Here is a 25,266-nt window from a genome sequence, read left to right on the forward strand (position 1 = left end):
TACACCTTTTGCCCCGAGGCATACACCTGTGTGTATCCAGGGTGTATTTTAAAATGAATAAAAATAGCATTATTCATTTTAAGTTGAAAATAGAGAGCCAGGCATAGGCTCAACTTGAACATACTGGGAACCAGACTCCGTTTGCTCATTCTGGATGCAGGTTTATTTCCTATTTTTCAGCATAGTCCTTTTAAAATGTTCATGGGGGTCAGGTGTATCGTTTTAAAGGCACTTGTCAGGACTTATTAATAGGTACAATATACAGCTTGTGCAATCGTGTGAGCCTTTTCTGCTTTTTCACGTTTGTTCCCAGTGCTACTGTAGCACAAACAGCAGTAATAATCATCACCTTGATGTCTAATGAGATAAAAAAATTAATATTGAGCTTCATATACATGATAAATCTGTTCTGAGATCTTTACAAAACAGTGTACCGATGTGTGTTCCCACAAAACAAACTTTGATTTTAAAGGTCGTATTTCTTTGTATGTGAATCCACGTATAGTGTACATTACAATATGTCGTGTTAATGATACACATTTTAAATGGAAAAAGGTCCATATTGTAAAATATGGCTACTTTCTACTTTTGAACAGGGAAGGACATGGTAAAATTTCTGTTTTTGCTGTCAAAATGGCCTTGGCGACTCTTTGTGGAGGAAAGATCATGGACAAATTAAGATGTAAGTCTTTTGGGTGGTTTTTTTTACCTGTTTATCATTGTTGTACTTGGAGAGATAACAGTACAAGTAGGAATAGAGGGAACTAGGGCAAGATACTGTTTCATGGCTGGGTTTGGGATTTGCACTATATACATCTCCAAGTAAATCCCGCTAAACGTTTGACTGAACTTCACAACGGACTTCATATTTTTGAAGACAAATTGCGTGTATTGATGTTCTGATTGGTGGATTTTAAATTTTTTTTTCTTTGGAATTGTTGAATTCAGAGTACAGGTAAGTGCCTCAAATGGTCAATATCACAAAGCATCATTTAGCAATTTCCTCAGACTTTTTAACATAACTTGTCTCTAATTTCACACTTATAAGTACAATATATTTATGCACTATTTATATTTCTTCCCATAGGGCACATAATGATTCTATCTGTATTGGAGAACGGATTCTTATTTCACAGGATTTATTCCCAGTTCCCCAGTATCCAAGACATAGTTTACTTGTAGCTGCAATGAAAGACATTCTGTTTGGTGCCATGATGTCTGTAGCTCAAGTCCAGAACACCATTTTCCAGACTTTTTGACCAAAGGATTAATGTCAATCTTCATTTTTCTCTAAGCCTTCTACCACAGCTAAAGAAAATTCAGTTTACAAATTGTTGTTGATTAGAGTAGACAAGTAGAAATCCCAGGTGCTAATTTAGTCTTTCAAATTTGGTGCCATTTTTTAATATTTTATTTCTATGTAGAAACTCAGATACAGACTGAACTTAAATTATAAATTGAACACTGTTATAAATTGAGCAGTGTTTGTTCCCTAGGCTACTTTAAGAATAGTAGCAGGGTCCATTCAGCAGAAGGCTGGAGTACAATGCTGATTTTTCCAGTCAGCAGTCCCAGGGTCCTGTTGTCAGAATTTCCCTTCCAGGTTCCTGGGAATGAAACAGCTGACATGACAGCCTGAAAAAATATGAATGTTCCTTAGTCTATGATCCTTTGCTAAGCTTAGGATAATTTTAATCAAGGGTAAAAGTAAAGGCTGAGAAACAGGCATCTCTGCAATAGTAAAACTGCAATATATTTATACATGAACAAATAAAAAATAAATGGAGAAGAGTGAAAGACCTTCAGTGTTTGAAAGACCTTCAGTGCTTTGTGTGTCCAAAACGATAATTGACTTAATGAACTCATTGTCAAAATTTAGATTTGATATAGTACGCTGGCAGTAGGCAAAAAGCTGATGTTATCTATCTTGTGAAATTAGATCTTTCTTATCTGACTGCCTCATGCCATGCGTAGAATCATAGAATGGAAGAGACCTTTAAAGGTCACCTAGTCCAACCCCCTGCAAGGAGCAGGGACATCTCCAACCAGATCAGGTTGCTCAAAGCCCCATCCAACCTGGCCTTGAATGTTTCCAGGGATGGGGCATCCACCACCTCTCTGGGCAACCTGTTCCAGTGTTCCACCACCCTCATTGTAAAACATTTTTTCCTTATGTCCAGTCTGAATCTACTTCCTTCTATTTGAAATCCATTATGCCTTGTCCTATTACAAAAGGCTCTGCTTAAGCGTTTCTCCCCATCTTTCTTGTAGGCCCCCTTTAGGTACTGGAAGACCGCTATAAGGTCTCCCCGGAGCCTCCTCTTCTCCAGGCTGAACAGCCCCAACTCTCTCAGCCTGTCCTCATCAGATTTTGCTTAAAAAAATTACCCCACACAATTTAAAAAAAAAATAGGAATATTTTAATATCAAAATTGGCTACTTTTTAATATGTAAATAAGTCTCTTTGTTTTCTGTTGAGAGAGGTTATAATTAAAGATGCAGTAATAGTGGAAGTTTCCATAAGCAGAACATGTTATTTAGCATTTCGTGTTCTAATCAGATTATACTGAATTCAGAGCAAATCTAGAGCTCTCACTGAAGTTGCTGTGTCCTTTTCTTGTCTTTTCCCCCCTCAGATATTTTCTCAATGATCTCTGACTCCAGTGGAGTGATGGTTTATGGCAGATACGACATGTTTCTACGGGAGGTTCTCAAGCTGCCCACGGCTGTTTTCGAAGGGCCTTCATTTGGTTATACTGAGCAATCAGCAAAATCCTGTTTCTCGCAACAGGTAAATGAACAGTGAGCATCCTAGTCACAGGATCCCAATCACACCTCTGAGCAGATTGAGAGTTTCTTCCTGTCTTACACATATGTGCATATTCGCCCAGGAAATGCATGGCTGAGAGGGGAAGTCCACTTTGCTAATTTCCGGCACGTAGGTTTGGTGCCTTCAATAGGAAGCTAGTCTCTACAGGTTCTCCATATAACCAGGGAGGAGAGAGAGGCTTAGTTGAAAAGTGATTCAGAGCAGGACCTTACCTTACATGTTCTTAAATTAGAGAGCCTGACGAAACTAACTTCCTAATTTAAGCAGCTAAGTTAGATGCATTTAGGTGATATAAATACCCCAAGATGTGCAGTCCTCTGCGGTTAGTTGTTGCTACAAGCAAATGTGAGACTTCAATTTCTCCATACAAAGCTTAGCTCTCACCAAAAAATCAAACTACATGTTTTTCAAGTGACAGTTGTGCATGCACAAGAAGTTTACAAGTGAGTAGAAAATTGTCTTAAACCTTTATTGAAAATGGAAGTCAGTAGGTATTAGAAAATCCCTAGTCTCTTACAGATAATATCAATTAGATAGGATCAGGAAAGCAATGAGTTTATCCTGAAGAAAATACGAGATTTTTCCACAACTCACCAGACTCTGTAGGTGCACTGAATAGAGTATTTTGGCTGCAGCTAATACCTAACACTTCAGAAGATCCCATAATTGGGTCTGGTTGTCCACTTCTCCAATGGAGAAAGAGAGAATTCCTCTGGCTCTTGCCACACATCACACTCTATGATTCCATAATATAAAGTCAGGGAAGATGCTGAAACTGGGAAAATGTTAGAAATAGAGTGGTATTTTCCTTCTCTTTATCCTTCCATTTGCTAATAGAATGCTGTTACACAAATAAGTTGAATGGAGCAGGAATAGTGTCATTTTCATGCAAAATAGAGTCTCAATTTTTGTTTTCCCTCAGTTTCATCACTAATCAATAGGCACTCCAGTCAACGGAGAGGCATTGTTGAAATTCATTTACTGAATCATATCCCAAAAAATTGTAAATGGTAATGTTTGCATACATGAAACTAATCTTGTTTCACAGAGGGAGACTTAAGACAGTACTTCATCTTAAGTTGAAGAATTTACGTAGTGAAGTCTTTTTGGTAGTTTTGTGTTAAAATGATGAAAGAGTGCTCGTGCATGGCAACAGGGCATTCAAGCTTTGCATGTTGGACATGTTATTTATTATTAAAGATGAAAAAAAGCGGTTTCTTTTCTTGAAAAAATGTCATTCAGGCCTCATTTTCTCTCTAAGGAGCCATCAGAAATGGCACTTTCATTGACATTGCATCCAAATAAATGGACCAAGTGTACTAAGGTACCTTAAGAAACGAAGTCTCCAAACAGGCATTAGATGGTTTAGTTCACAGTCTCTTAAAGCTAATGAGAGTTAGGTCTCTGACTGATGTAGGGACACAGCAGATATATAAAGCTGCTGTTTTGCTTCTGTAGACAGCCAAGTGCTCTTGTAAATCTAGTCTAATATTTCACTTAAATTCACTTTATGTAATTCTCATTACGTCCTCACTAGGGATGAAACAGGGTTTTGAAATCAGACTCAGAACAACATATCCCTATGACACTGATAAATGACATTTACAGTCTTAATTACACCACAGGTCATTCTTTCAACCCTCTCATATTGCGCTTTATCAAAAGTTGCTACCTTGGGATAAGATTGGCACTTTCTCTGTTGTTCTCAGGATGGATCACTTTTGCTTACCAGAAGAATTCCAGCTCCCTGATACATAGATTCCTTGATTTCAGGGAAAGAAAAAATTCTGGGAATGATCTTCTGCTCACGGTGTCAAATCTATTTCAGTTTGTATCTGGAAGGATTTTTCCTGTTGCAGAAGTGTTTTGTTATTCCCCATTGTACTGGTTTACTTGATCAAACCGTGTACTTTCCTCTCTCTGTGAACCACTGCTAGATTGAATGGCCATTCAAAATAGAAACAACAGTGTTTCCTCATCAGCACATTTATGGAACAGAAATGCCGGAGCGAGTGACTTGAATACAAATCTGTGGCTCAGAAAGGAATTTTATCACTACTGCTTTCCCCCATAGGTAGTATTGAAGTGATGTTATACTGTGTTTGTATTTAAAAGTGTTGTTATTATTATAAAAAACCACTTTTTTATTTCTCTTTTATAATCCCAAATGAAAAAGGTAGACACTAACTTCATTTTCTTAGCACTTGACTAAGTGTTATTCCACAAGCCTAGACTCCATCTGCATGTAGTGTATATTTAGAAAACAGCTTTCAGTTTCAACTTTCTGAACAGCTGAAAAAAAACTGCAGGAGGAACATATGTCTTTTAAAATGTATGGAAATTGCTCTGCTGGTGTCCTTTTAGGGGACACTGCTCTCTCTAATCTGTAAAATCCATGACCACTAGAGGAGCTGGGCCATAAAGCTGTCAGTGAAGCTAAGTTGCTTTTTTTTTGGTGCAAATCAGGTTTTAAATTATAGCTGCATTCAAAAGCCTATGCAATCGTGGAAGAGCTGTTCTTGTCTCTCCATCTAGCTGCATATTTAGACCGGTTGTGTGTTTGCTGCCAACTTGTCTGCCTTGAAGAGCAGAGGGAAGGCTTACGGCTACTCAGTTCTGCAGTATGGGCCACTGGAGGACCCTTCTTTTCCTGAACTTAGTTCTGCACTTTCTTCTCCTGTTCTTAGTTCTGCTGCAGACAGCACAGACATTTGCTGGCAGCATTGGCCAGTAAAGCCATGCCAAACATCCGCAACAGATCTCCAAAAGAAAGATCCTTTTCTGTCAGCTGGTGCTTATAGCATAGGATGCCTATTTGGGAAGTGGTTTTCCACTCTCCATGGCTGGGAAGATCATTCATGCAACAAGCAGGTGGTAGCTGTTTGATTGCACTTTGATACTGCAGGTATTGTGAGAAAAGATAGTATTTCAGTGAGATTTAGAGCTCGTATTGTGGCTATTTCAGTCCATTAAAGAATCAAGACCATTTTCACAGCTAGCCTGAAGTATTTTCTCTTCTCTTAGTGGCAAATACCTTTATGTATTTCCCAGTATCTTGCAATATGTCAGCCCTGAGACTGTTACAGAGTGAGATATTCTCCATTGATCTCTCAGTGTATAAGAGAAATAATTATTTTCTTTACATCTGGTGGCAGTTGTATATAAATGCAGCACAAACACTCCATCTGGAAATCTCAGCTCTTAGAAGTAGTCCACAACACATGGAGATGATGCACATCACTCCATCACTGCTGTCTTGCTTCCTCATGGGGTAACCACAGTTCTTTAGCAAGTTAAAGCAGTAGCTTATGCAATCAGATATGAAAACTTAGCAATCCCCTTAGATATTAAGATGCTACTTAAATATGTATGTCTATAAATTATATCTGCACACATTCTCAACAGGGCTCAGTATTTGTGCATCTTAATTTTATTTTGAAGGAAGACTCAGTTGCTGATTTCTTAAGGACTCTCTGTCCTTGCCCACCCAGTAGTATGTAGCCAATATACTACATAGCAAAGAGCAGGTATTTGTAGTAGTGATATCTCAGGCCGAAATATCACCTATAGGTCTGAAAAAACAAATGAACTAAGATTTGTGGTTACTTTATTGTCGTAGTTCAGCCCCGATCGGGACCAGACTACGCAGTCTCTCTCTCGCTCCCCCCACCCTCCGAGAGAATAGGGGGAGATGATATAAGAAAAACGGCTCAAGGTTTGAGATAAGGACGGGGAGAAATCCTTAAAGTTACCGTCACGGGCAAAACAGACTCGACTTGGGGAAAACTATTCATTTATTTCTAAAATTAGCAGGAGAATGAGACAGGGAACAAGATAACCTCCCCCCACCCCTCCCTCTTCCCGGGCTTAACATTATCTCTACTACCTTCCCCTCCTGAGCGGCACGGGGGGGGGGAAAGGGAATGGGGGTCGCGGTCAGTTCATCACGCGTTGTTTTTACGCCGCTGTATCATCGTCGGGGGAAGAACTCCTTGCATTCCTCCTCTGCTCCAACGTGGGGTCCCTCCCACGGGCCACAGTCCTTCGTGAAACTGCTCCGGCGTGGGTCATCTCTTCCACGGGGTGCAGTCCCTCTAGAACAGCTGTCCCAGCGGGCCCTCCACGGGCCACAGCCTCCTTCAGGCCTCCACCTGCTCCGGCGTGGGGTCCTCCACGGGCTGCAGGTGGATCTCTGCCCCTCCGTGGACCTCCATGGGCTGCAGGGGGACAACCCGCTCCACCATGGTCTTCACCACGAGTTGCAGAGGAATCTTGGCCAGAAGCCGTATTACTCCTCCCCCTCCTTCTTCACTGACCTTGGCGTCTGCAGCCGTTCCTCACAACAGGCTGGCAGACGCCTCTCAGGATCCTTTTTACATCTTATTCACTTCTCATCTCCTCTCCACTTCTTGCAGCCAGGCTGGGCCGAGTTGGGCCCAGTTGGCTGCCCGGCGGGAGGCCAGAGGGTGAGGCCTGCAAGGCCCATGAGGCTCGCGCCTCCCCCTCTCTGCCCCCCGCTCAGCTGCTTCACATCTTCTCCTCCTCTTTTTCCTGTTTTCCCCTACTTAAATACGTTATCGCAGAGGCGTTATCACGGGACATTCTGCTACCAATCGGCTCGGCCTTGGCCAGCAGCGGGTCCGCCCTAGGCCCAGCCGAGGCCACTGAACAAAGGGGAGCGACTTCTAGCAGTTTCCTGCAGAAGCTACCACCTTAGGCCCCCCCTCACTAACAAAACCAGAACACTTTATCCAGACACCCAGGGAGCTTAAGGCCCAAGATTACATTTATAAAATCAACAGGGGTATTTATAGAGTTTAAATCTCTCTGAAGGATAAAGGGGCATAGATCTTTAAGTGCTTACAGTGCAGAGAGTTTAGGAAGAGTTGCGGTCCCTGAGTGTATGCAAACACAATCAGAACTCACCCATAACTAGTTGCCGTCACTCAACGGACAAGCATAGTTTCTTAAATTACAATAACACAGTTGCCTGTGATGGTCTGTCCTTACCCTATATTTGTTTTGAAATTATACTCCCTTATCATCATTTTTGTTCATTTTCTTGGAGTTGGAGTACCATTCTCTGCAGTGATTTTTCATGTGAAAATTGGTGATACATAGTGATACCCTCCATGCACTTGTACTCATTATAGGGTACTCAAAACACATGAGAACATGAAGAGTTGAATGCCAACCTTATTCACAAAGCATCTTCAGGCAATGACTTGAGACAAGAGTCTTGAATTGAATAGGAAGTAGGTTTCTCCAAGCCAGCCTTGTGAAAAGGACTACTAGACATCAGTACTATACATTGTAACTACTAAAAATACTCCGCAAAATCTTTGTTAGTATCACTTGTTCTTTTTAGTAAACCAAGGCTACCGGTAAACAGTGTCTGAAACTTGTTCCCAAGTGTTTCTGTAAGGACAAGATAAAATCATTTTGATATGTCTGATTACTGATTCTTTGTGCCTGTTTGTTTGAGCAGAAGAAAGTCACATTAAACACCTTCTTGGATACCCTCATGTCTGATCCCCCGCCACAGTGTCTAGTGTGGTTGCCACTTCTGCATCGACTGGCAAATGTTGAAAATGGTAAGTAAAAGCTGCTACCAAAAAAGAGTTACAAGAGTAAACTTTTGTGTGATGATTTTCTCACTCCCTGGATGGTTTTGTAGAATCTACTGTGCTGAGTTCACTGACTCCATGTGCTATTTTTGCAGTCACTTGTAAAATATTTAAAGAATCCTTCCGGTCATTTGGCCAAGAACATGGCTTAATTTCTGGTATGCTCAGGAAATTATCCTGATCATGTCCTCTCCTCCTGTGCTCTAAATAAGCGAAGAGTGATAGGACTTGATCCATTCAGACACTTAAATTTGGTAAACTATTAAGGCCACAACTTTTTTGGCTATGACATATGGCAGCAGAGGAGGACCAGCCTGGCAGTTTCCGTTCGTGCAGTATTCTTGGCAGGAGATGTCCGGTGCAGTGCAAGATACCAGCAAAAAGGTACTTATCAAGGATCTCCTAAGCTTACACTGCCAGACAGTATACTTTGAAAAGGAAGTTCCAGATTCATCCTTATCCTTTGCTTGCGTGGAAGATGAGAATTTAAATGTGAGGTGCCTCTTTCTTCTCAAGGGTTGTCTTTCGCCAAAATTACTACGTCACAAATTTTAAGACAGGAAGCGACCATAAAGATGAGCTCATTTGATTATTGCACAGTGCTTGTTGCCTGGCTCTGGACAGTAACATCTTCCTCAGTCTTCCAACTTCTTGAGCATTCCGGGAAAAGTTCACAGACTCACAGATGTAGTCCCCCAGCCAAAACCTTCGTACACTGTTTCTGTAGATGATGCTGCCACACTGAAAGTGCAGAGGCAGAGCTAGAAAGCCTGTGCATTTCATCCAAATGGTAGCCCACAAACGCTGTACAGTTCCTCGTGAAGTTCTGGAGCTGCTCTCCAGCTCCAGTGCAGCCAGCTTCTGCTGCCCAGAAGGACCAGCACTGCCAATATTAAATAGAAAAATCCTCTGAGACAAGAAATGTCTTTTTACTGTCTTGTCTATCTGGGTGCACTTGTTCCTGATGTGGCATTTCTTGTACATGATCATGAGGACATGATGATGCTAACAGTCATTATTCCAGCACTTTAAATCTAGAAAAATGAAGATTTTAAAGGGAGAAAGTTTATATTAAAAAATCAAATATTAATTTAGCAAGATAAATAGATTTCTTGTAAACAATTTTCCAGCCCAGTATGTTGCCTCAGAGGTTGTTGTGTAAGGAGCTTGTTGAATATTCCTATGTTGTTACTGCCTTGAAGCATAACTGAAGCTTTGGGATGTTGCAGGGAAAAAGAGGTGGGAGTGGGCAAGAGGAAGAAAAGATCACATATACTCACCCTGTTGGGCAATAAAAGCATATATACCATATTTCCAACAAGAAAATTAAGCTGGTGGAAGGGAAGGTGTGCAGCCATTTTTTTAGGGATAAAAGGAGAAGGAGGAAGTTGTACGTGTTCTTGTACTAAATAAATCCCTTTTCGACTGAAAGGCACCAAAGTGGGTAAGGTGATGTTCCCATCTGTCTACCCCACCTTCCTCAAGCTTTTGTCATCCATCCCTTACCACCTTCATGCTGTTTCCCAGCCTAGAGCAACAAGTCTTCCTCCTGCTAAATTCTGGCAAGGATTAAAACCGTGACGCACTCAGCACTGATCCAAATCCTCCCAGACTGAACCTTATGACAGAAGGGCAGAAGGTGTCTGAGAGCAAGGAGATGTTCAGTAGCCCGTGGTAAACTGGATACGTGCTGTAGTGAGGAGAGAGGAACAGAAATAGCACTATTGCCAGGAAGGGGCTTCAAAACGATGTAACTGCTGCCTTAGCATGCTCAATGACTTGAATCCTTGTTACTTTCTGCTTCTGAGTAGAACAGAGAACAAGACCACACAATGGCCAGCTTTCCAAATCTGCGCATCCAAAGCTAAGTGTTCAACTCCATATATAGGTACCTAAGTGATGTCGCTTGTACAGATGCAACAGCAGTAATTAAGAGACAACAACATGCCTAAGTACATTTTTGTGCTTACAGTAATGAGACAGCTGAATTTGACTTTTCCTCTGAGGCACGTCGCTTCAGCTTCTCACAGCAAAACATTCAGCTTCCTCCAGTGAAACAGCTGAAGGGTGCAGTAGATTTTCCCACGTGTGAATTTCCTCTATCATGTATTCTGTTAGACGCTGAACACATTTTTCACTGCTGCGAGCAGGAGATGCAGGCATCGGCTCAGAAGTGATGAAGGGTCTGGGGCCCAGCGCAGGAAGCGTTGCCCATGGCTCAGCGTAGGTGGCTGGGTGGCTACTTAGAGTTTCACGGATCAAAGGTGTGGGCAGCATCTGACACTACAGATTACTAGAAACAAAGAAGACATTTGCTCTTCAGTTTGGGGCTTTGTCTGTAAACTTTTGCTGGGGCTTTCCCTGCTTTGGTTTACAGCTTGGCGTTTCTGTCTCCTGCGCAGTCTTCCACCCCGTCGAGTGTTCCTACTGCCACAGCGAGAGCATGATGGGGTTTCGCTACCGCTGCCAGCAGTGTCACAATTACCAGCTCTGTCAGGACTGCTTCTGGAGGGGCCATGCCAGCGGTTCCCACAGCAACCAGCACCAAATGAAAGAGTACACGTCATGGGTAAGGGAAGGCTCGCGCCTCGCTGCAAACTGCTTTGCCCTCCAGCCGACAGAGAAGCCCCCGGCTGTGGCTCCGGGCAGCCATCCGGCACGGGTGAGGCCGGGAGCTGGGCTGGCGGTTTGGATCCGTGACCCCATCAGGGAGGCTTCAGCCTTGGGAGCTGTCAGGAGAGCGTGGAGGTGGGAATGTTTTTTTCTGGGTGAGGATCTGGGGCACCTGTGATAGTGCGTGGCATGGGGAGGGCAGTGCAGGAGGGGCTGGCAGCAGGGCACCAGGCGCACAGTAGCTTCTCCCGTTCCCACAAGACTCACGGTAAAATCGTCGTTGGCTTGCTCTGTTTGGCTACATGTAAATGAAATGGTGAATCCTTAATGCTCATTCATCAATATTTTCAGTCGAGTGGCTGCAGCATATGTGTAGCATTTGGGATAGTCCTGGCACTGTAGATTTGAGCGTGGTCACAAGCTTAGATCCACAGTAGTGTTTACGATAGAGAAAAACACACTTCAGTCTTTTTGTTGTTAAACAAAATAATTCAATGCTTTTTCTAAGCTGAAAGGTATCGGCAGCTACATTAACCTTCTGTACGGGGCTAAGCTCTGCATGAACTGGAGCAAAGCCCCAGCAGAAGCCCTTGGTCATGGAGCATGCCCATCCTTCAGGGTTCAAATTCAGATACCAACAGAAAAATCATAACTAATCTCAAATATTACAAAAGCATATTATTATTTTTAAAAATATGAATGTAGCGATTGCTCATGTTTGTATAGCACTTTGTATTTTTTAAAGAAATTTCTGAAGCTTAACACTTCTAAAATACCTGTTTTTCTGTTGATGGAGCAGGCAAGGGTTAAACGTGGTTTGCTCTGTATGCCAGTCACAGGGCCCTTTGATGCCTCCCAGCAGATCTCGGTCTCTAATTGTTTTTGTGGGTCCTAATTGCTGCTTGTTGCATAGACAGGGAATGGCTTGAGTTTAGTCTCTGAATAGGAGAGTGCCCCCTACATAGCTCTGACTCCGTTCCTAATAGCAATTTGTGCTATAAAATAATTTTTTCCTGTAGCTAGGGAGCTGTAATTATAGGTAGGAAGTAATTTGAAAACTTAAAGATTTCTGCTCAGCAGAAGACAAAACGTGACTACATGCCTAGTGGTTTAAAATGTTTCCTTGTCAGAAACAAATGTTTTGCTTCAAGCTTGCAATTGCCTTTCTGTAGTGTTCATTAGCATTGTTCAAACCAGGTTTATTCTCCATAATGCATCTGTATTGAGCTCCACATGCAGATGAAACATGTTCCTGGGTGCAGCAGAACTTAACTGATCTGAATTCAGAGCGAAATCATGCTTATAATGAAAGAGAGAAAGGCTGAATTTTACATATTTAGGTTGGAATTCTGTAATAGAAATATTTCACTATTATCTTGATGTGTGTGCACATGGTACAATATCACTCCTGATAAGTTCCAAAAACATTGTTAGATTTCAGCGTGTAGAGCTGTGTTTTGCAGGGAGGAGACAGTGTAAGGATTACTACCCCTGTTTTACTGGCAGAGAAGCTGAGTCACAGAGAGGTGGGTTGGATTCCCTGAGAAGCTCTCGCACAGCCTGAAAGACCCTCTAGATCTCCGAGCCCTTCCTTAGCAAGGTGTTCCAACTGCAAAGAGTGTCCAAACAAAACTAGAAAGCCCCCCATTCCTGGAAACATTCAAGGCCAGGTTGGATGAGGCTCTGAGCAACCTGATCTGGTTGGAGATGTCCCTGCTCCTTGCAGGGGAGTTGGACTAGATGACCTTTAAAGGTCCCTTGCAACCCTAATGATTCTATGATTCTAAAATACTGGGGGTTTTTTTAGACGCACTGATAGAATTTTGAGGTGAAAAGCATGCTCGCACAGAGGCTCCCCATCTTTTGGTGACAGTGACAGTATGTCGGCTCCTTCCAGTGCACTGTTGCCGTGATGGGGTAATTCCTGCCATGCATGTGTGTCTGAAATTTCTCATTACCTGGTGCAACAGGAGCTGCAGCTGCCATGGGAAGTGGAAGAGGAACTTAATAACAGCAACTAAACAGTACAGGGTACTGGAGCTGAGAAGGGAAATACTAGTGAGGAGAAAGAATATAGCAGCCTGGTGCCTGGCCCACAACTAGGAAGGAAATGGTGTCCCGTATGGTGTATCTGTGTGGACCGACATACACAGATTTGTTCTGCTTGCACTCCAAGCTGGTGAGGTACGAGCCAGCTCCAGTTCAGGCGACACTAACTTTGTGCTGCCCTTCATTCGATGCTACCTGCGTGCAGCGTTGCAAAGAAGCCTTGGCAACTGCGTCTGTCCATATAGATAAACCCCCTACTCAAAAGGCCTCTGAAGCTAAGAGTAATCTTTCCTCCAAATTGAGTGGTCTTTGCCTTACCAGACTCTTGGGGTGGGAGGGGGGCAAGGGGCATGTCAGTCCATACGTGTGTAAGCTATAGAGCTTCCTGTTGGTTTGTGCTTCCTATAGCAGAAACAGTATGCACCTTACTTGTCCAGATTACCTCTACCTTCCTTGTTCCTCCCAGAAATCACCTGCTAAGAAGCTAACTAATGCACTTAGCAAGTCTTTAAGCTGTGCTTCCAGCCGTGAACCTTTGCACCCAATGTTCCCTGACCAGCCTGAAAAACCTCTAAACCTGGCTCATATTGTGTAAGTATCTGTGTGCTGTAGAGAAAGTAAGCTTTGTTGTAGGAGTTGCTTACATTGAGTGTAGATACTGTAGCTCTGAACAAAACGGGAGACAGCTGTGATGTATCAACCCCAATGTATCACAAGTGCAAATTCACTGAGAGAGATATTTAGTATAAAAATGTTATTCTGGTGTGTCTTCACTTGAAAAGTCAGTAGGATATGTAGATACAACCAAATGCTGGGGCACAATGTTGGTATGTCCTCATCCTTCTCGAGACATCCATGCAATTTCATAGAGTTTCAGCACTTTGGGATGCATTCACGCTGAGAACGTTAGTTTTGTCATCTAGAGACTCTCAACTTCAGTGTTTCCCACGTATGTGTTGACACGAGGCACCAGAAAAAAGTGAAGCCCTACCAATTTTGTGGAAATCAGTGTCAGAGTTCTCACAGACTTTAGTGGAGTCTCAGCTTCACTCAGCCCTGAAGACAGTATTCCAAAAATACTGTCTTTAAAGTATTCCTCTTATTCTGATATATATCCTAAGAAAATTTTTCTTAACCACCTTCCCAAGGGCTCTGACTGAAGCATTTCAGGCAGCAGCCATTAAATTTCTACTTGCATTCTGCGTACCTGTGTTACTGCTACTGGAACTATTCCAGTCTGTAATTATTATGCATACTTGCTTTTGTCAGTACTGAATGTTTGTGTGTAGCATCTTTAAGGACAAGTGCACACCAGCTATTGTGGGCTGGCTGATGTGTGGAAAGTTCACCTGACCTACCCGACATTTTAAGGATAAATCGTACTGATGGTGTTCCTCATATGGTTACAGCAGAACTTTTTCAAGGTGTGAAAGAGTGCTCTGCTCTTCAGACATGAGATGCCTCTGACAGAATCGTAGTGCCAAATTGCAGTTACACTCAACCATCAGCTAAAACCCATGCACCTCTTAATGGAGGAATAATGGGAGGATGTTGTTCTTTGGAAGATGTAATCCGGATATGGATGTGCTGAGCTACCCCACTGCTGTGCGTGGTATAAAAGCCTGGCTCTGCTAGTGAGTCAGTGATCATTTCACAGGGCAGATTTTCCCCATCCTTAAGAGAAATGGAAAGAGACAGAGAGCATGAAACTGAAAGAGAAGCCTCTGTTCCCTGGTGGCTGGAGGCCCTCCAAGGCCGAGGGGTATGTCAGAAGATAACGGGTAGTGAAAACTGGGCTACTGTGAATAGATTAAATGCATTTAGGCAAGGCAAGGGGAAGGTACCATAATTGGTTAGGATCTGTTCCAAGTCTTTGCTGTGAAATTAACACCTTCCCTTCTTCCTGACTATATAGACATAATTTACAGTGATTGGATGTAAGAACAAACCACCATCTCTTTTGTTTTATGATAGAGTTTCTCTTTATTCATAGATTGAAGGCAATATAACTTGGCAGTATATATTGACTGTAATGATAACCTGTAAGTTGTGGAGGTAGCATGATCTACAGCATAATTCAAATAAATTAACTGAGGGGAGAGATATGCTACAGTACCTCATTGAGAATGTCTTCTTGCTGATGTGATTTTTATTTTTAAACATAATGGAAGTTGAAAGAAACAGCTCTGGGCAGGAATCCAGGCAAAAAGGCTTTTATATGTGCATTAAATGGAAGAATTTTGGCAACAAAACAGTATCCTTTTCTTAGCTTCCTGCTTAAATGGGGACAAGTACTTTCTGCATTACTATACAGCCTTTCCTTTTCATCATTCTTCCACCTTGGAGTGGTACCAGGCAGAAAGACTGCATGAGTTTTTTGTTTTACTGGTGCCACACAAAATTTTCAGTTAAACATGAAACACATCTAAAGCCCATGTAGAGAAGTAATTATCAAGGTGTCGTTAACCTGATGGAGGAATTCCTCCCACTGATGGAGGAGTCATTTTTCCTTTCTGTACATAAGATTGGCAACAAAAAAGAAACACCAGACTGCAGAGATGACAAATGCCGTGGCCAGTGCAACATGGAGGGATTTTTCAAATGCATTCTGTGCTGACCTGACTTGTTTCCGTCTAAGCCTGTGGGACTATTACTTTTGACATCAATGGGTAAAGGTTAGATGAGCATGGAGCACTTTGGAAAATTCCTCTTATTTAATTTGGCTTATTACTGTGGGTATGTCTTATGCCATGACTATTTCAGTAGTATTGTTTTCTCCCTCCTTGACGAAAGCTGATTTATTATCATCAGCTCACTTTGATCAGAAAGCTTAATTGCTTCCAGAAGTTTAGAAAGAACCTCCAAAAGTACACATTTAGAGTCAATAGCTGAGTTTTCCTTTGCTTTAAATATAAGTCCACTGTTCTTGTTTTATCGCATCACACAAGTGTATATGTATGTTTGAACATCCATTGATATTCAAGCTGAACTTGAGGAACGCGATGGTGGACATCAGCCTTTAAGAAACTTGCCTTGGGAGAGCTCAGATTAGTTTAATATAGTTTTCTTCATATAAGAATGGACAAACCAATGCTAATCACAAAACCTGAGCAAAGCCTTGGAGTAACTCTGCATATGTAAACAGATCAATGACCTTTAATGCGTAGAGGCTCTCATGTTTTTTGCAGAATCAGGGTCATAAGAATGGAGCATGTCCAATGCACTACTTAGACCACACACTTGTTAAACTGACAATTTAATTAATGGTCTCTTTTCCATTTCATTTTGGCTGCAAAAGAGATACTTGGTGAGTATTTTTCTTCTTTAGTACATTTACTAGAGGAAGAAGCTTGGAAAAAATGCTATAATCTCCTTATTACCAATCCTTAACTTTTTATCAGTCTAGAACAAAATAAATAATTGTCTTTGAATACAGTGAGAGTGGAAGGGAAGAGCTCTTTGGGGGGTTTCCTTTCCACTTCTATTTTGAGATAAAGCTTAGAGAAGACATTAACCCATTAACTGAAGTGTGGTGGTGTGGTGATCTGCTGAAGTCCATGGGTGCCACGTACCCACTTCCTACTCAGTCGGGGGAAGTAGATTGGGTAGATTTGGTACAAGGCAAAGCAGGGCCCAAGCTCTGCCAAGGGAGCATTCCTCCTGCCTAGTTCCCTGCAACAGTGCTGGGAATCAGCCTCTCCTCCCTTCTCCTCTGCTGTTTAGGGCTCTACAGCCCAGAGTTGGTCCCATCTTTCAGAAACCCTGGCCTGTGCCCAATTAGTTTTTGAATGTGTTCACTGGCCAGTGATTGCATTGAGAAAAGGGAAAATGCAGTAGTAACATGCAGTTTGTGTGAACTATTTCTCCTACATCAACTACCAGTTTACAGTTCCCGGGCAACAAAATACCTATTGCTTACCCATTATATAAAATGAGTTTCTAAGTATTCTCTCGAAGTTTATTTTCAAATCTCTGTATTTCAAGACTCATACCACAGTGACCTTTCCAGCAGATTGGCTCTGATCATGGCCTCATCCGAGCTCCTCCTAGCTCTGATGGAGTCCATGAAAAATAACATTAAACACTTTTCCATAAGCATATAGAGCTCAAAGTGCCAGTTCTCAAATTCATGACTGACCAGAACTGGAGTTTTTCATGTGGGTCTGCAGATGCAGGGTTAGGCTAAAACTATATTTTCATATAAATAAATAAATAACATGCCACATCATGCATCTTTCTATTCACAATTTTAAACTTCTTAAAATGAGTGTGATGTTTTCATTCTGAGAAAGCCATTTGGACTTGTCAAAGACCGCATTTATGCTTGTTTTCTAACAGTTACAAAGAGAGAAAACATACAGTATAGTTCACTTCTCTGCAGAACTGGCTTTCCTAATTTCTTAGGTGGTTTAGATGACCGGTTGTCTTGCACAATTGTAGCCCAGTGAATATTTTGCAGATGGCTACTACATTTTGATTTGCACATTTGCAGGGTTCAGAAAGCAAGACAGATCTTCTACAGAGCTTAAAGGGAATATTAACCAACTTGAAATCCAGGCAATCTGAGGTCTGAATTACATATGGCTTCAGGTTCTGCTCGTATCTGATTGAAAACCCTGTGATTTTAATAACATATTTTTTAGTTTTTCCAGAGTGTCTATATCTTTTGCCTAGTGTTGCATAAGAAGTCCATTAAGAAGGGGAAATTTCTCCTTAATGGATACAGAAGAAAAAATCATGCAGAAAATAGCTTTTAAGAGTAGACAATAAAAGAAAGCAGAGGAAATATTCCGTCTCATTTCCTTTTTAGTAAGAGCAGGAAATAAAGAATGTAATAATAAAACTATCGTTATTCATGGATCCTCTTAAACTAAATACTTATTTTAATTTTTTATTTGAGGGCTTGATAAACCAGTTGAAAAGCTTTGCAGTTAGCCAGTTTAGTACTACATGTATTTTATGGGACTCTGAGGGCTGTGGGTATACTGTGGTCACTATGTGGATATGGTAGCATGGACCTCAGTGCCAGGGATAACCTCCTGAAACGATGTTGACAGTCACCCCCTGCAGACCTCCATGCTGCCACAGCGAACCTGCTCCCAGTGCTCAGCCTGGCTGGTTGGAAGCAGTGACTGCACTGTGGGCTACAGGCTCTGGAAAGGAAAAATGGCAGAGTGGGTGTTTTGCCAAAGCAGGAAAAAAATAAATCAAGTGAGTTGCTTCAAGCTCACCTCAGCACACACAAAAGCATTATTTCTTTCCAGGCCTAAGTAACAGTGCGTTTTATCAACTTCTGCTTAAAAACACAGCATCTTTAATTTGGAACTATTGCTACTTAAAGCAGAAGATTCCAGTACTAATGTTACTTTAGACAAGAAGCTCATTTAATTCTCTGTAAATACTGTTACTGATGAGTTTTCTTTTGTGCAAAATTAATACAACTGGATATTTTGCCTTCTTCTAGGCCCCCCCGACCTGTAACCAGCATGAACGACACGCTCTTCTCCCACTCTGTTCCCTCAGGAAGTCCTTTTGCAAATAGAAGGTGAGTTCTTACTCTAATTTAAGTTAAACTGCTATGTGAGGGTGATGGAGGTTTCAATTTTCAATTCCCCCTCAGGAAAAAAAAAAAACACACCCAAAATGACAATAAAATTAACAGCTCATTAAATGAGCAGAAAATGCCTTGGTTAATTTGGACTGATACCAAGATATCTAGATGGAGAGCTGGCATTAGGGCACCCCAGACTCCTCACAGCAGGGCACAGAATTTCAGTTCTCATTTGAACCATTACATCCCACTAAATGTGCTCACATGCAACCTAGGCACCCTTACAAAGGGGCTGAAAATGGGCTGTTGGTGAGAAGGCATTTTATAGCAGCACTGTGGGAATAGAAACTGGGACATGCTGTTGCCTACTGGGAATGCCTCCATGGTACTGCAAGATATGCACAAAGAGAAAATGTGTTCATACGTGCAAGATATTGCAAGACGTCCCTACTCCTGTTAAACCATTCAGATTTTCGTTAAAGGCTACAAGAGAGAAGCAGTAGTCTTGGCATGTGGTGACCATTCAGCAAGCAAACAGAAGAGTGGTCAGAAACATTAATCCCAAAGAAAAGGTGCTTGCAGCTGAGTGTGTATATTTTGGCTCAATATTTTGGCTCATATGGCCAAAATATGTGTGTAACATTTGCTAGCAGTTTCACCCAATCTGTGTAAGCCTACCAATGCACATAGGTGAGAAGGTGGCAGAAAAAATAACTTCCTGCTGTATATGGGAAGGCAAGTGATATGTCTTCCTTGGGTGCATTTTATTGCTTGGTTCCTGCTGTACATGTCAGTGCTTCAGCGTTCCCAAATAACAAAGCACAACCTCTGGCTATGCATGCCTACGTTTTTTAGCACCAAAACCAAACCAGCAGTGTACCACACTGCAATGTCAGAGTAAAGAAGGTTTATTACTACTTTGATTTATGAACTTTATTACCAAGAGCTATATGCTGTAAGCTGTTAGTGTTGTCTTTGTGCAAGTAGCTGCTGGATGTGACTAAGATGCTTTTTGAAAGCCAGTCCCAAAGCAGCCGCCAAGACCAGATCTACTGCCTATACAGACAGTGAGACTGCAAATGCCAATTTGTTTCTGTTGTTGGAGTATATAGGATTTTATGTGCCAGGGCAAGACAGGATAATCTATTTCTGGCCTCTCCAGGACAGGTCATTAAGAGCAGTGCTCTTTAAGAGTGTAGCTATTGCTTCTGTTTATCCCCAAGAAGTCCCTGTGCTTGTTCAGCAAAAATATGCTTTGCTATGTAGGCCAGAGGCCTGCAGTAGTAATCTACTGCAGATAGATACTGTAGATACTGCAGCAGTATCTACTCTGTTGCTTGTTTTTCTTTAGACATAGAAAATTCCTGATTATTTTACATTTCTGTTCTTTAGTAATTCAACTGACTGCCTTTAACTATCAGAATTAAACATACATGATTCCTGAGCCATTAGAATTCCTTTTCTCCTAGAAAAGAACTACTTGATGGAGAATCCCCTGAAGGCAGGGTGCAATAAACCTCCCCCCAACCATAGGTACCCAGACTTCCTTAAAAGTGGATAGTATGATGTCCTTATACAGCAAATAATTTCCATGATGCAGCAGTCAGTTCTGGCTTTTTTAAAGTTAACAGTACCCTGATATGTAAAGCAATTATACTGCTTGTATATTAAAAGTTTTGTAACTTCTATTTCATTGATGCAGCAGAATTTTTAATGTTTGACAGCTTATTCTCATTATTTTTCTTTTCATCTCTTATAAATTTAATTCACATCCTTTTATTCAAAAGAAAAAGCACCCTACAAGCTGTCAAGTCAGTATCCTTTTTAAATGTTTGGAAATTGCATTTATTGTCACAAACCCACTCTGAACTCACTGCTCTCTGTGTATGCTTTTGGGGGTATTAACAAGGTTTCATTGTTTGAATCATTCAGGTTACTTGGGGGTATAAATGCAGCCAGTCCTGTGGCTGATGAGCATTCTCTTATAAAGCTGTATGTAAATCAGCTTCACAACAATTCACGGTCAGTATGAAAGCACTAACCCACTAATCGCCGTAGTTCTGTAGCTCATGCACTAAATTATTAGCAATTCTGCTAAACTACTAAAGATGTTCTTTAAGGAAGGCTCTGGGGGGCTAGAGGGTTTCTGTGGCTCTAATTAGTCTTTTGAATAGACTTCCTGCTGGCTGTGGGCTTTGCCTACTTCTCTTGCTTCTGAACAGCACAAATCTTTCCATTTTACCCTTTCACGTAGGATTAATATTAATCTATCTAGCAGAAGTTGGAAACGTTGTTTTTGAAAACTGGACAAACTACACCTTTATGGTTTCGTCATGAGTGTGTGATTTGCCTGATGCGTTCTTGACCAAGGAATGAAAGAGGCTCACAAGGGAGCCTGGAAGCGACTCCAGCTCTCACAGCCAGCCTCCTCTTCCATGGCTCTCGCTGCTGGTGGTTACCATTCTGCAGTTACTGCTGCTTGCCAGTATCCTTCCCCAGACCCCTTTGCTTTGCTTTCAAAAATGGCCACAGCAAAAGCGGATCTAAATCCTGCTGAAGCTAATGAAGACTCCCCTTTTACTTAGTGAGCGTTGGATTTGGACTGATGCCTCTGCTTGCTGCGCCCTGTTTCCAGCATTCCCTCTCATGTTAGTGCCCTAAAGGAAGACCCTATTTCATTCTGCATAAAAGAAGTGTGCAGTGGATAAGAACATTTTTTTGTTACTGTGGAGAGTAATGACCTTTCTTTTTTTCTTTTTGATTAATCCATGAGCATTAGCTATAATTCAGTAAGGAAGTACTGAGACCAAGGTACTTTCCTGCAAAATGCCAAATTCTTCAATCTGTATTAGACTAATAACAGTATCTTCATTCATTCTTTTAGGTTTTACTATTATTATTGACCTGGGAAAATCAAGCCTCATTAGTGAAAGCTCATCCTCTCATACATCAGAGAAACAGACTTTGACAGCTCTGTTTGCAATTATGCTGATTTTATATTAAATGCTCTGTGATTCTTATTATAATAAAAAGTGTACAAACTCAGGGTAAAATTTCTAGCTGAATGTAATCAAAGCTAAAAGCTCCGCTGGCTGTGTTTTTACAGCAGACAACTTATGGTTACTTTAATTTGTGTTGCAATCCAGTCCAGAGGTTTCAGGTAGCTTTAAAGAAAGTTTTTATGTAATTAGAATGTTTATTCAAAGTAGAATTGGCACAGATTGTCATTTGTAGCATTCCCAGGGTATTTATTTCAGCTAGTTGTGTTCTCATAAGAACATTACCATTCGCAACCACTTCTCCCTCTAGTAGGAAATGCTGAATTCAGCACACTGACTCATTCTGCTGCTGGAAATGGATATGATCTCGTACGTTCAGCACAATATCTTCTTCATTTCTGGATTCATGTCTGAAAAAGGGAAATGAACTGGGAAGAGGAAGAATCTTATTAGAGAAAAGATCTTTGGTAACTAGTAGATACAATGACAAATTGTGGGGAACAGCTGAAAGGAGATTGAAATTTGTATGTTCTTTGCAGTTTAATTACATCTGAAGCAACAATTTTGGGTGGGTACACAATTATTCCAAAGCTCAAAGGAGACTGGATTCAGCCTTACCCTGAGGTGCTTCTTAGTTTCTTCAAGCCACTTCAAAATCAAAATCCCTTTAAAATTTCTGTACTTGCTTTACTTAGTTTGAGATTTTAATCTTGCATTTATTTTGGTAATCTCCAATTACGTAGAGGGCGGCAGAACATGGGAATATTGCTGCAGAGTAGGTAGCACCCGTGCAAACCCAATGAATTGGGCATGTTATGTCAAAACAGGTAAACTGAGCATTATAGAAACTTCTGTTCAGTCAAGAGGAATAACTCTATACCCTGCATTAATGTTTTTTTTTTCTTATTCAGATTCTTTTGTTCCCCAGCTGCAGTCTGTCGGTGCTGCCTTAAAGCACATAGCTACCATAGAAATGGGTACAATTTCTTTCTCTTTCTTAATAAGTGTCATCTTTAACCTATCGAATTTAAGGGCTAAGGTGGGATAAGTTTAAATAGAACTTTTTTTCCTTGCCTTTTTCTCAGCTACCCCTCACAGCTAATACATTTCGTTCTTCTAAAGGAGTAATAAACTGGAATAGATGGAGTGATGCAGCACATTCTGATGAACTTGAAATTACTTGGCGATTCTGTGGTAGATAGAAAGACGCACTATGAGGTCAAATGCCCATAGCCAGGGAGAAATTGAGTCTTATTTAATAGTGAGTCAGAGTAACTGGTGCCTTTTTTGAACTCCACATAAAAGCTAAGAAGAATTTGATATTGTACCTGGCCGTAGCGAGAGCTTAGGCCAGATTTCTGGACAAGAGCTAACTTTGGAGCAAAACATACTGGTTGCTGCTGCTGTCCACGTTTCTCTTTCTCAGGAGTGTGGTAGACATAAACTGTGTGTTGTCTTCATACATTGTTTTCAGAACAAGATGAGAATCCTCCTTATTTCATCAGCAATATTCTACCTGCTCAAGGAAAGGTTTATATGTCTGATTGTTTAGTAGCCAGGTAGGCTTTTAAGAGGGTGTAATATTTACACCAATATTGTTAAGCCTACATCTTTGTAGACATCTGCTCAGAGTTGGAGGTCTTGTCTCTTCATTTGGATGGGGAAGCATTCTTTGGTGTCTTACGAAGTGTTTCATTTTAACAGGAATATATCTTTAAAATATGTGTTCCAGTTGGTAGAACCCAGAGAAACCTACTGTGGCCAAAAGAATCTCTGAAGTGTTAGCTGTATTGAGGAATATGTGGAGGATGTAGGAAGATGTGGAAGAACAAGAAGGACAAATATCAGCCCTTCCAAATGAAGGAAGGTTGACGGCAGAAACAGGGACAAAGATCGAAGGGATTATACGAGAGACAGCCTAACTTTCATATCCAAAGATACTGAAGTTATTAAATAATTACTAAGCACGTGGAGGATAATAAACCAATGAGAAATAGCCAGCATGGATTTGTCAAGAACAAATTACATCAAAGCAAACTAATTTATTTCATTGACAGGATAACTGGTCCAGTGAGTAGAAAAGAAGCAGCAGGTATAATACAGATTGACCTTAAAAGGACTTTTGACATAGTCCCAGATGACACAGGAGTACCCAAAGGAAATATGGACTAGGGGAAATTAGTATAAGAGCAACATTGAAAATCAGTAATTACATTTTCCAAAGTTTGCTGTCATTATAGAAGGACATATCAGCTGGGATTCTTGAAGGCTATCCTAAGTCAGACACTAGGCGCTATTTCTTGTAATTACCTAGTCGGAGCAATAGAGTGAGCATGTGCAATTTGTAGATGGTACAAAGGTTGAAATAGTCATGGGAAGGAGCGCTTGGAGAGCAGTTTCTAAATTAAAAAATTAGCTCAGTTGCAATGGTAGTAATTGATGTCCAAATTATCTGAAATCATTTAGAAGAAACTCGGTAATTATAAGTGAGAAGTGCTGTAGCAAGGAAGCAAATAATCAAATAAAAGATGGAGCATGATTGGGTGGACAGAAATATTTTAACAGAGGACCTAGCAGTTGCAGTGAACCACAAACTAATTGAAGTCAGCAATACGATTGTTAGATTGCATCTGACCCCGGGACATCATGTGGAAAGCCATTAAAACTCATTCCCTGGAGGAGGAGACTCCCTGGAGGTTTGTACCCAGTGCAGGGCAACAGCACGGGGACAAATATGCTAACCAGGATGAGAGAGTCCAGGGGAGACACCCAAACATCAGAAAAGCTTCAAAAACATAACTCATAAGAAGAGGTTGGAAGATATACGTTTGCTTGATCAGCTAAGAAGGAAATGGATATCGATAGGCATGATATCAGTTGCTCAATGAGTAAAGTTTGCTTGCCTGTCCCTCCACCCTAGCTGTTGCTTCTGGAGCGTAGGAGAGGAGAACTTCTGGCTGGTAGAGGGGACATCACACTGCTCTATTAGAAAGCAAAGCACACAATCTGCCCTGGGGTCTTTGGTCTCCCGTTGTGGCAACATATTTATCTTTACTTAAGAACTGAACACTGCATTTTTGGCTGATACGGCACACCCTGCACCCCTTGAATGCATTTTACTTCTGTAACTGGGAAAAATCCACAGTGAAATATGTATCCTTCTAGATGGCATGGAGCATGTTTATCTGTGTGGATATTGCTTCTGTGGAAGTGCAGCACACATAAATAGTGTGCTGATGGGCACAGGAATGTGGAGCAAGCATTTTTTCTTGCTGTGCAGTACTGCATTTCATTCAGCTATCTTCCAGATTTATTATATGTCAATACGGCTTGGGTTCTTAGGACACGCTTTGATTTCATCCTTTTCGGAACCCCACTGCCAGCCTCGACCTCCTAAATGAAGGGGAATGGCACGCACCTCATCATACTGAATTCCTTCTTTGTCCTATTAAAGTTTTTGGTCTTCAGTCCCTCAGAGACACATCTCCTCGGATTTGTCAGGCATCACGTTTATGCAACATCATCTGCCTGTACACACACACCCCCCTTCCTGGGTGCACAGGTGCATGCATGCTCACACACAGGTCTTTTGATCAA

The 25,266-nt window shown here is 41.4% G+C and overlaps 1 protein-coding gene across 6 annotated transcripts in view; it reads left to right on the top strand.

Annotated features, from left to right (window-relative positions):
• Positions 1 to 25,266, top strand: part of DTNA (dystrobrevin alpha) — a 234,292-nt gene that overhangs the window by 168,966 nt on the left and 40,060 nt on the right. For 3 of the 6 annotated variants that reach the window (XM_086740776.1, XM_086740782.1, XM_086740779.1), the window contains 7 exons: positions 597 to 682; positions 2,637 to 2,791; positions 8,319 to 8,424; positions 10,860 to 11,026; positions 13,586 to 13,710; positions 18,584 to 18,664; positions 20,603 to 20,692. In XM_086740776.1, coding sequence (XP_086596902.1) covers positions 597 to 682; positions 2,637 to 2,791; positions 8,319 to 8,424; positions 10,860 to 11,026; positions 13,586 to 13,710; positions 18,584 to 18,664; positions 20,603 to 20,692 — 810 coding nt within the window. The remainder of the gene's footprint in view (positions 1 to 596; positions 683 to 2,636; positions 2,792 to 8,318; positions 8,425 to 10,859; positions 11,027 to 13,585; positions 13,711 to 18,583; positions 18,665 to 20,602; positions 20,693 to 25,266) is intronic. The other 3 variants (XM_086740778.1, XM_086740780.1, XM_086740781.1) reach the window with 1 other exon arrangement.

Source organism: Chlamydotis macqueenii, chromosome 2 (genome assembly GCF_036417535.1).
Source record: "Chlamydotis macqueenii isolate bChlMac1 chromosome 2, bChlMac1.mat, whole genome shotgun sequence".
NCBI classification, from domain to species: domain Eukaryota; kingdom Metazoa; phylum Chordata; class Aves; order Otidiformes; family Otididae; genus Chlamydotis; species Chlamydotis macqueenii.